Consider the following 11,386-nt stretch of genomic DNA (forward strand, 5'->3'; position numbering starts at 1 on the left):
CAGCAAAAATAATGGGATATTTAACTTTTTTTTTTGTGTGTGTGAAAGTAGGTATGTATATACTGGCACATTACAAGTGTTGTGCACAACATAAGTCAAGATTTCCACAATGTTATTTAAATAAGTTGTCAGTAAAAATAAAGATAAAGGATATATATCAATAGACTGAGGTTAAAGCAGTAGAACTTGGAGTTAAATGAAGTGAACATGCATAAATTGAAAAATACATATATTGACACAAAAGACTAACAAAATAAATAAAAGGGATCACTGTATTTATTTTCTTTTTTTTACTCATTGCTTATATTATCTAAAACCTTAAATTAGTAAATATGTTGGTAAGAGAGACCCACATTTTATTCAATAGACAGTAGCTATTTTCAGGAGCTTTTCTGTAATTTCTCACTCAAAAATCTGAAAATTTTAGCCCTTCTTTGTCCAGGAGCAGTTTTTTGTAGTTTGTAGTCTAGGCCAGGGCTGTCGAAAATGACGGCCGGCCGAGGCCGCGGCTCATTCTTTTTTGGGAGCGACAACGGGGCCGAGGGAAACTTCATTCGAAATGAAAAGGGTCACCAGAACATGGAAAATCGGTTAAAAATAGTAATGTTTCAAAAGAGTGTAACTAACATGAAACAAAAATTATTTTTGGGACCCATGAGAACAATAGATAGAAAATTGAATAAAAGTCATAATTTGTAAAATTTGAATTTTTCTACATTTTTCCATTCTTATTCCATCATTCATATTTTTGAAATTACTTGCCAAAACTCTGCTCAAATTCAGAAAGAAAAAATAATGTTTTTGTTGAAAACTTATAGTTGCGTCTTAATTTATTTAAACGACGGCCGGCCGAGCCGTGGGGGAGGCCAGCCGCGGCCGGCCGTTTGACAGCCCTGGTCTAGGCTATCTTTTTAGAATTTTTAGTAGTTCTTGTAGTCTTTGTAGCTCAATTTTCACTATTTTTTCTAGGAGCTGTTTACAGGATTTTTTGTAGTTTGTAGTCTTTGTAGCCTGCTATTTTCAGGAGCTCATCACTAGTGGAATCCTCCCAAAACCTCGGAAATTTGTGGATATCGGATGTGGAAATGGTCTTTTGGTGCACTTGTTGAATAAGATTGGGGTGAGCATTTTGGGGAATTTTGGAAGAAAAAATCTCCAAAAAAATTTTTTAATTTCAGCCCAAAAAATCTGAAAATTTTTGGAATTTTAACGAATTTCAGCTCAAAAAAATCCGAAAAAAAACGCCAAATTCCTAAAAAAGTTGTGGACATTTTCAGATTTTTTTTAAATCTGAAAATTTTCGGAATTTTAACGAAATTCGGCCCAAAAAATCTGAAAATCCCGCAAAATTCGAAGAAAAAATTGTAAAAAATTCAAAATTTCAGCCCAAAAATTCTGAAAATGGCGCCAAAATTGGATAAAAAATTGAAAATTTTCGAAATTTTAACGGATTTCAGCTCAAAAAATCTGAAAATTTTTGGAATTTCCACGAATTTCTGCTTTAAAAAATTCTGAAAACCTCGCCAAATTCAAAAAAAAATTAAACATTTTCAGAATTTCTTTATTTTCAGCCCAAAAACTCGAAAATGGCGCCAAATTCAAAAAGAAAGTCTAAACATTTTCAGAATTTTAACGAATTTCAGCTCAAAAAATCTGAAAATTTTTTGAATTTTAACGGAAAAACCAAAAAAAAAACTGAAAATTAAGAATTTGAGCTCTGTTCTGACCCGTTTTAACCATTCATTCCCTAGATTCCTCAGCTTCTATACTCTTAAAAAATCCAAAATTTTCCAGATTCCCGGCTACGGCGTCGACGTTCGTTCTCGAAAAGTCTGGAAGACGACTCTAAGCCACGTGGATCTTCGAGAATCGCCTGTTGATCCGCAGATTGTCGTTGAGAATCGCCCGCATTTCGATGCTGACGTGGATTTATTGATTGGAAATCACAGCGATGAGCTCACACCCTGGATTCCGGTTATGGCGGCGAAGTGAGTGCAGTAGAGCGCGCTTGTTAGGTCCTTAGGGCCACTAATTGAGCAATTTGGCAGTAGAGCGCATTTTCTAGTCGTTGAATTTTCGAATTTCAGAATTTTTGAAATTTTAGAGTTGGAATTTCAGAATTTTAGAATTTTAGAATTTCAGAATTTGAGATTTTTAGAATTTTAGAATTTCCTAATTTTTCAGAATTTTAGACTTTTGGTATTTTCGAATTTTAGAATTTCTGAATTTTAGAATTTTTGTATTTTTGAATTTCTGAATTTTCAAATTTTCGGAATTTTAGAATTCCAGGTTTTCAGTTTCAGAATTTCAAATTTTCTCAAATAATTCAAATTTTCGACCGATTCTCAATAGAGCACATTTTGCAGACTAAACTGCAACTTCTTCCTGATCCCATGCTGCCCGTACAACTTTTTCGGCAAATATCTGAATAATGGAAGTCATTTGGGACCGAAACGAATGACATCTCAATACGAATCCTTCTTCGAATGGACCGTTTCTGTGTCCGAAAGACTCGGTTTTGATACCAAAATGGACCGTTTGGCGATTCCCAGCACGAAAAGAGTGGGTTTTCTGACAATTTTTATCCCCAAGATCGTGTCAAAACGCTCTTTTTTGAGGTTTTGGACCTTCAAATGTTTCTTTTATGACCCAAAAATTGTACCAAAATGCTCATTTTGACCACAAAAATCCTCGATTCTTCGATTTTTCGCAAAATTTTTAGGCCTTTCTAGGGTTTTCAGCCATTTTCGAAGTTTCTTTATCGATTTTTCCGTCTGAAATTTCATAGAACTGTGTTTGGTTACTGTAGATTACTGTAGAACATCTTGTAGTTTGTAGTTTTTTTTCTACGTGATTGTGTTTTTAAAAAAAACTACAGTAATCTACAGTAATCTTCCCTTACACCATTCCACCAAATTTAAGACGGAAAAATTCGGAAAAATCGAAAAAAAATTTTTCAAAAATAGCTGAAAACCCTAAAAAGGTTCAAACAATCGATGAAAAAAAATCTATTTTTCTATTGAAAAATCGCAAAAAAAATCTCCAATTTTTTGATTTTTAAAGCGATTTTTGAGTTTTTTTCATTTTTTCATTTTCTACACATTTTGTTATATTAATTTTTGGTCATTTTCGGTCCCCTCTGACCATTTTTGATCCAAAAAAATGTGCTAAAATGCTCATTTTGACCTCAAAATCCCCCATATTTTCAGCTCTGTATCATTGGACGTGTGCCAGAAAAAGGATTGTGTCCATCACTCGAACAAACCATTGAGCACATGACTCAGGGACAGAAGTTCGTGGCGAGACCCAGAGAGATTAGAAATAACAATTGTATGCACATTTCGGTGACGGATCGAGAGCGGATAGCCAAGAAGCTGTTCGATTTCATCTTGAATGCATCTGATGACGTTAGAGAGTGAGTTTTTGAATTTTTTTTGAGTGGAAAAGTGGGCGTGGCCTGTTTGAAAATTGAAAGAAAATGAAAACGTTTATTTTTTCAGACAAAAAGAAGATTTTCTAAAAATTCTAACATTCCAAAGTTTTGAGAAATTAAGCAAATCAATTTTTTTCAAAAAAATTCAGAAATATCAAGAAATCTGAAAACACAAAATGCCTAAAATATATTTTTTGGAATTCCAAAATTCGAAAATTTCAAAAATTCAAAACTTCAAACTTCTAAATTTTTGAAAATTTGAAAGATCAAAATTTTCAAAGATTCAAAAATAGAACAATTCTAAAAACACAAAAATTTTCTGAAAATTCAAAATTTCAAAAAATACGTAATTTCAAAAGTTCCAAAAATACAAAATATCTAATTGTTTCTGTATTTTTGAGCCAAATTTTGAGCTCTTAATATTATTTTCTCCAATTTTTTTCGTTTTTTTTTTTGGATTAAGAGTCTCCCCTTATAAGGGTCCCCCCTTATGTGTTTTTTAAAATTTTCAAAACTTGTGAAATGACGGGCCCGCCGGGCCGGGCCTCTGAAATTTGGAAAAAAGCCCGGCCCGTTACAAGAATGGAGAAAATAAAAAATGCATAATTTCAAAAAATCCAAAAATTAAAAATTTTGAAAACTCTAAATTTCCGAGAATTGTAAAATTATAAATCTTTGAAAAAGCAAGTTTTCAAAATTTTCAAAAATTCCAAAAACCTCAAAATACAGAAATTATAAATTTTTGAAAAATCATGAATTCAAAAACTCAAAAATTCTGGAAATTCTGAATTTTTAAAAATTCAAAAGTTTTTTAATTTTGAATGTTCTTAATTTTGGAAAATTCAACATTTCTGAAAATTCAAATATTCAAAAAGTTTCAAAAATTCGAAAAATCAAACATCTCGAAATTTCCAGAAAATTTCAAAAAACTCTAAAAATCCAAAAACTCGTAAATCTCAAAAAATTCTAAATTTCCAGCGGTTGGCGATGCGGAGGCGAGGTTCCATTGGCCCAGCTGGCTGGCCAGCTCACTGACGATGATAAGAAGCTGATGAAGGATCAGGACGGCGGACTGCAGACGTTCCTCAGAAATCACCATCAAATTTTCCACGTGAGCACATCACCTAATTACAGGAATGAGTGTAATGAAGAGAAGATTAGTTAATTTGTAGTCTTTTTGACATGGAAAAGCCCTTAAAATATTCTGTAAAAATTTTTTAATTGGACCTAGAAATCCTGAAAAAATTTAGAAAATAGGGAAAAAATGCAATTTTTGAAAAAAAAACGCTAAAAGTTGACCTAGAAACGCCTTAGAAGTATTGAAAATTTGCCTAAAAATCACTTTTTTTTCGAAAATTAAAAAATCAATATTTTCAGGTCTTCCAAGCGACGGCCCGTCTTCGTGACTTCCGTCAACCGGTTGTCTCTCGTCGTCAACAGACGAATCCGAAGAAACAAGAAGCGACGAATCGCCCGAAACAACCGTGTTGGATGTCGCTGAACCATCCCGATGGATGCCCATTGGGACCAGAATCCTGTCGTTATCTTCATTAGTTTTTTTGGTATTTAAATATTGTTTTTCAGTTAAACTTTTAATCGTTTTCCCCTTTTTTGGTCTTTTTAATAATTATTTTGTTATAATTATCATCGTTCGCTTGTTATCATTGTTATCTCATCCAGATTTCTATTGATTTGCTCTATTATCCCCTCTGTACAATCCCCCCTTTTATTGGTGTTGAACTCTTGTCCTATACAATAAAACATCATGAGTTGATCGAGATTTTCAGAAAATTCAAGTTTTTTGACAATTTTTCTGCGAAAAGTGAAAAAAATGCGGGAAATAGGGAAAAATCAAGAAGAAAATAAGCTGAAAATAATTTTATGAAAAATTCTACAGGATTTTTGCTATTTTTCAGCGATTTAATGCTGAAAATTGAAAATTTAGGCCAAAAAAGTCAATAAATGAAAAAGTGGGATTAATAATAATAATAATATATTTATTTGCAATGCATGGGGGGAAATCGATAGATAATTTGGCAAGAAATGGGACCTGTACAAATAAAAACAGTAAAATGACCAGACGGACCGACTAGAGTCATGTAGGTCAAGTGGGAGGGATCTGACATTTTTTTCTCGTTTATTTTTTGATTTTAAAGTGGTGACCTAACTTTTGCAAATTTGTTTTCTAGGCCACCACTCCAAAATGACCTAGAAATCATACCAGGGTCATGTTAGGGCATTTCTAGGCCATTTTTACGTAGTGGCCTAGAAAACCAAACTTGCAAATGTTAGGCCACCACTGCAAGATAAATTCGTCTCGAAAATTTTTACACACAATGGTCCAATAATCAATTTTCTAGCTACGTTTTGAAGCGAGTTATGATATTTTAAAGTTTGAAAGGCGAGGCAGTGTGTTTGGAAAGGAGGGCGCCAGAGAAGCTAGAGTGACTGCTCACTCCATCTTCCCCACAGTCTCGCGATGCAAAATTCAAACGGTCGTAACTCGGCTCAAAATGGTTCGTTTCAGCTGATTTTAGCTCATTTTGAAGGAAATAAAAAGTTGCATTGGATCACATTACATTCGCAATGTTCATTAACTTCAAACTAATATTTAAATTGAAAAAGTCTCGTAGTTTCAGTTTTTATTATGATTTTCAGATGCAGCTGAAAATTTGACACAGAACAGTCAAAAATCAGCTTTCTAGCTTGATTTTGAAACAAGTTATGAACATTTGAAGTTGGCAAGGTAAGAAAGTGTGCTAGGAGAAGAGTGCGCCAGAGAATCTAGAGTGTCTGCGCTCTCCTCTCTTCCTACGCTCTCTCGCCGTGCAAATTTCAAATGGTAGTAACTGGGCTCAAAATGGTTCGTTTCAGCTGATTTTTAGCTTATTTCAAAGGAAATTTTTAGTCTGTTCTGAAATTCAAAAAAACTAAAAAATTCAAAAGTGTTTATTCTACAGAACGAAAATATATACAAAGAGAGACTGAGATGGGTGGAAGAACTGATATGTCCAAATAGAAGGTGCTCGTATTGTTTTTTTTTCAAAAATCTATGTACAGTAATCCGAATTTCTAGAAATGCTTTCTGAGGAACATTTCAGCAACATGTGGGGGCAGAAGCTTCGAGTAGGCCGTTTGCATTCCTCCGGTGGTTTCGTGTCGTTTTTGGATGTTTTTGTTGAACATGTCCCGAAGGGTACTGGCAGAATTTTCTGGAAAAATAATTTTGAAATATTGTTGAAATTTTCAAATATAAATTTCGCTGTTTTTCTCCTGAAAAATACGCTAAAAACCATCTCTAACAGAGCATCTTTAGGCAAGTTATGCTCCTTTAAAGTTTTCACTACGAGAGAGTGTGGAAAACGGGGAGAGTGCAGACAGTTTAGCTTCTCTGGTGCCCTCTCCACTCTCTCACCTTGCCAACTTCAAATGCTCATAACTCGCTTCAAAATTTAGCTAGAAAGTTGATTTTTTGACGTGTCAGTGCAGAATTTTTAGCTGCATCTCACGAATATAAATTCGAATGAATATAATTTTCAAAATTTTCAAAAAATTACCTGTTATCAAAGCCACAAGAATCACTAGAAGGATCGAGAAGATGTGGAAGATGTTCATTTTTTTAGAAAATTTAGAAAATTCGAGAATTTCACTGAAAAATGCATCAAACCCTCTCTTTTTTATACCCCCAATGCCCATGCTCCACCCAAGAATACAAAAATAGAAAAAATTAGGCGCCGCCCACTTTTTTTCGATCCGAATGACCTCATGCGATCAGAATGCGATCAGTGTGATTATTCGGAGAGAGAAAAAGAAGACAAGTTTTTGGTCGGTTATGGGAGAAGAAGAGAAAGGTGCAAAGAGATAAGAAAAATAAAAGAAGAAGAAGAAATTGGAACATTTGTGTACTGGGTACAAATGTAGTCTGGAGTTGCAAAATGACCAGTTCTGAAATGTCCGGTGGCGAAACGTCCAGTTGGAGTTGAATTTATGAATCCTTTCTCGATATTTCGAGTTTTTCCGAAGTTTTTTGTTCAATCTTAATGAACAGAAAAAGAAGATTTTGTAAATTTTCAGATTTCCACTGGTTACTGTAATTTTCAGCTTCAAAATGAACTAAAAATCAGCTCAAACGGACCATTTTGAGCCGAGTTTTGACGATTTAAAAATTGCTTGACGAGAAAGTGTAGGAAACGGGGAGAGTGCAGACACTCTAGCTTCTCTGGGTCCCTTTTCACCCACCACACTCTCTAGCCCTCCACTTAAAATGCACGTAACTTCCTTCCGAATCAAGCTAGAAGGATGGTTTTTTGACAGTTTTGTATCATTTTTTGAGCTCTATAAGGCAAATATAAATATGAAAGCTGATAAAATTGTATTTCTCTTCATTTCTTCATCAAAATGAGCCAAAAATCAGCTTAAACGGACTATTTTGAGCCAAGTTACGACAGTTTGAAGGAAACTTTGAAAAATGCATAATAAGCCAAATTTACATTTGAAGTTTTTGAGTCTTGTTTTTTAACTGTTAAAAAATTAAAAGTTCTACAGTACCCCAAAAAGATTAACGAACTTATTTTTCTTCTCATCTGGACCTACAAAAGTCACAAGTCTTCTTCTTTCTCTTCTTTTTCTTCTCTGAAGATCATCAAAACCATTTCTGGGTCCATATCTTTGTGAATAACAAAAGAAAGGGGATGGTTCAAGTGATAGATCTTTGTGTTCTTTTTTTTTTTGGAGATCAAACCGACCATGTGTCGACAACGTGTCCTCCACCATCGGAAAACATAAAATATCACAGCGTCTTGCAGATTTTAGAAGTCATAAGGCCTGCTGGGATTCAGAGAACGTCTAGACGGTTTTGAGGATCAAACTTTTTTGATCTCTTAAGGATACCGTAGTTATAGTCTATGAGATACTGCAGTTGTAGTAGTTGGGATACTCTAGTTATTAAGTACTGTTAATTTTGAGTCTATCAAAATCCCATAACTGTTTTGAAAAAATATGAGTTTTTACAACTTTGAACAAAAACAAAAAACGTGAAAAACAGTAAGCTTTGAAGTCTTACAAAAGTGTTTCAAGATTTTTCAACTTGGCTGAAAATTACAGAAAATACTGAACAAAATCAGAGCTTCATTTTTCTAGTTGACAACTTTTTAGTCGCTATTTTGGTTTTTGGGATATGCGCCTTTAAAGGCTGAGTGTCTCGCCTCTCTCAGATATCCTGACTTTAAAGACGCATAGCTCAAAAACTACAGTAGTCACAAAAAAGTTGCTAACTTATAAAATATATGCCATAGTATCAGCAACATTTTATCAGTTGACCACTTTTTAATATCTTTTAAGGAATTGAGATAATTGGGCTCAAAGTATGGGACGGGGTTCTATCTAAGCATTTACAGTAACCTTTTTGACAATTTTGCGGTTAAAGGCGCATGATCCAAAAATTAACTAGATCAATATTATACTCATTTTGAAGAGCCTTTTTTTTGCCAAAGACGATGAAATGTTCAAATTTCAATTCATTCGATTTTCATTCAAGTTATAACAATTTGAAGTTAAAGACCTAGAAAGTGTTGTTCCTACCACTCGAAACTATCTTGAACCTCAATTATCTCGGTTCCTAAAAAAGATATCAAAAAGTTAATAACTAACAAAATGTTTTTGATATCATGACAAGTAAATTATCAGTTGACAACTTTTTGATATCTGTTATAGAAGCCGAGATAATATGGCTCAAAGTTAAGAAGCCCTTCTATTAGAGGTATCCACTGCTCCTCTCTTTGTCTAGACCCGTAAATCTTCTCGAGAGTAAAAAGTAGTAGCACTTATTGCTCTCTTTTCTCCCCAATATATTCATTCTTCTATTCCCCTTCCTCCTCCTCCCTCCGCCGTATTCCGTTCCCCGGAAACCATTCACGACGCAATATATCAAGTGTCACTTTGCCGTGAGGAGCCAGAAATGGCGAAAAAAGGAGAAGGATCCAAATTGGGTCGCTTTTCCCAAAAACAAGGTGTCGTTTTTCCAATTTCAATTGGAATTCCCAATTTGGGATACCAGGATTTTTCATTTATTGCTTTGAATTTTTTTATACATAATCCATAAATGAAAACATTTATGTTTTGGGTGTATTTAGGACAGATGTGTGTGACTTTCTGAGCTTGTTTCAATGTTCAAAATTTCAAATAATTCATCTTGTAAATTCTTGATTTTTGTAAGCAAAACTACCTCGAATTTTGCTTTATTCAAGAATTGTTTTCTGCACATGTGTACATTTTACAGGTTACTGTAATATTCAGCTTCAAAATGAGCTAAAAATCAGCTCAAACGGACCATTTTGAGCCGAGTTATGACTATTTGAATTTCGCACGGCGAGAAAGTGTAGGAAAAGGGGAGAGTGCAGACACTCTAGTTTCTCTGGCGCCCTCTCCTCTACCCACACTGTCTCACCTTTCCTCGTCAACTTCAAGTGTTTATAAATCGCTTCAAATCATAGCTAGAGGACGGTTTTTTTGACAGTTTTGTATCATTTTTAAAGCTCTAATATATAAGGAAAATATACATTATAGTGTTTTAATAACTTTGAAAATTTCCAATGATTTCAAAAAGTATAATAAGCCAAATATAATTTCATACTCTACCCTTTCTAATGATTCATAATCAAGTTTCTCCTTTCTCGGACATATTCTATATTTTCCCATCATTGAAACACACATCGTTTCCTCCAAAATTCTGCATCCATTTTTCTCAATACAAAACACAATTCAAACTATCAACATCCGTTCCTTATCAGGCCATGAAATGTGACTAATCAAGTCAATTGACCATCGACAATCGACCATTTTTCCCTATCCCTTCTTTTTTTATATATTATCTTTCAACTTTCGACGACATACAAAAAGAAGAAGAAGAAGAAGAAGAACTGTGTCCAAAAAGTGGCCTCTGTACAGGATATGACGTTGATTGGTCAATTATTTCTTGAAGATTCTTGTAACGAAAATAGAATTGAGATCTTTGCACCTTGAAATAAGGGAAAAAGAGAAACATAAAAATTTAAGGTGGTGGAGGATACTGTATATGCTCTGATTGATCGCTTGTTCCCTCACCCTCCCTTTGAGCCCAATTATTTTAGTTCCTGTTACTGATATCAAAAATGTGTCAACTGATAAAATGTTTATCATAATATCAGCAACATTTTATCAGTTGACAATTTTTAGATAGCTCTTATAGGAGTCGAGATAATTAAGCTTGTAGTGTGCATCTCTGCGGTGGACGCCGCCGTCTGCGCCAATCTTGTACTTGAACCATGAGCTTAATTATCTCGACCATTATAAAAGACCATTTGCGCCGTTTTCTGTCGGCGGCTACAATCTTCTGGCTTGACTCGAAACATTCGATATTTCTCAGTTTTTCCACACATTGCTTTATTATTTTCAGTCTGAACCATCAAGAAAAATCCAAAAAGAAGAATAATCCAAAAGATTATGCATCTCTTGGGTCATCTAACTGCATGAGTTGTCTGCTTTCCGTTCCAGGAGTTGAACAAATTATCTCGAACTTCACGTTTCTCCTGGCTCCAGAGCGATAGCAGTTCTGTCACTGTTGATTCTTCTCGCAGAATCCTCCGTGGAGAATTGACACTCCAAGTCATCCGGATCTAGGTCGCCCGGATCCAGGTCACCCGGATCCAGGTCACCCGGATACAGGTCACCCGGATCTAGGTCACCCGGATCTAGGTCACCCGGATCTAGGTCACCAGGACCCAGGTCACCCGGATCTAGGTCACCCGGATCTAGGTCACCCGGATCTAGGTCACCCGGATACAGGTCACCCGGATCTAGGTCACCCGGATCTAGGTCACCAGGACCCAGGTCACCCGGATCTAGGTCACCAGGACCCAGGTCACCCGGATACAGGTCACCAGGACCCAGGTCACCCGGATACAGGTCGCCGGGATC

The 11,386-nt window shown here is 35.1% G+C and overlaps 3 protein-coding genes across 3 annotated transcripts in view; 2 read left to right on the forward strand and 1 right to left on the reverse strand.

Annotated features, from left to right (window-relative positions):
• CBG24265 overlaps positions 1 to 4,987 on the forward strand; it is a gene marked incomplete at both ends in the record, with an annotated part of 7,293 nt that extends 2,306 nt beyond the window's left edge. Inside the window, 6 exons of the mRNA XM_002648133.1 lie at positions 1,025 to 1,120; positions 1,795 to 1,988; positions 2,367 to 2,562; positions 3,210 to 3,415; positions 4,412 to 4,544; positions 4,811 to 4,987. Of these exons, the coding sequence (XP_002648179.1) occupies positions 1,025 to 1,120; positions 1,795 to 1,988; positions 2,367 to 2,562; positions 3,210 to 3,415; positions 4,412 to 4,544; positions 4,811 to 4,987 (1,002 nt within the window). The remainder of the gene's footprint in view (positions 1 to 1,024; positions 1,121 to 1,794; positions 1,989 to 2,366; positions 2,563 to 3,209; positions 3,416 to 4,411; positions 4,545 to 4,810) is intronic.
• Positions 4,988 to 6,505: 1,518 nt separating this feature from the next.
• CBG24266 lies at positions 6,506 to 7,048 on the reverse strand (the record flags this gene model as incomplete). The annotated part of the gene is made up of 2 exons (XM_002648134.1): positions 6,506 to 6,645; positions 6,991 to 7,048. 2 exons carry the CDS (start codon positions 7,046 to 7,048, stop codon positions 6,506 to 6,508), a joined length of 198 nt encoding a protein of 65 aa, XP_002648180.1.
• A 2,341-nt stretch (positions 7,049 to 9,389) lies between these two features.
• On the forward strand, positions 9,390 to 11,373 carry CBG24267 (the record flags this gene model as incomplete). The annotated part of the gene is made up of 2 exons (XM_002648135.1): positions 9,390 to 9,441; positions 11,090 to 11,373. Coding segments are annotated over 2 exons (336 nt in total), but the record flags the coding sequence as incomplete, so codon positions are not given.
• Between the last annotated feature and the right edge of the window lie 13 nt (positions 11,374 to 11,386).

This window comes from Caenorhabditis briggsae (genome assembly GCF_000004555.2).
Source record: "Caenorhabditis briggsae AF16 supercontig from assembly CB4, cb25.NA_124, whole genome shotgun sequence".
Lineage (NCBI taxonomy): Eukaryota > Metazoa > Nematoda > Chromadorea > Rhabditida > Rhabditidae > Caenorhabditis > Caenorhabditis briggsae.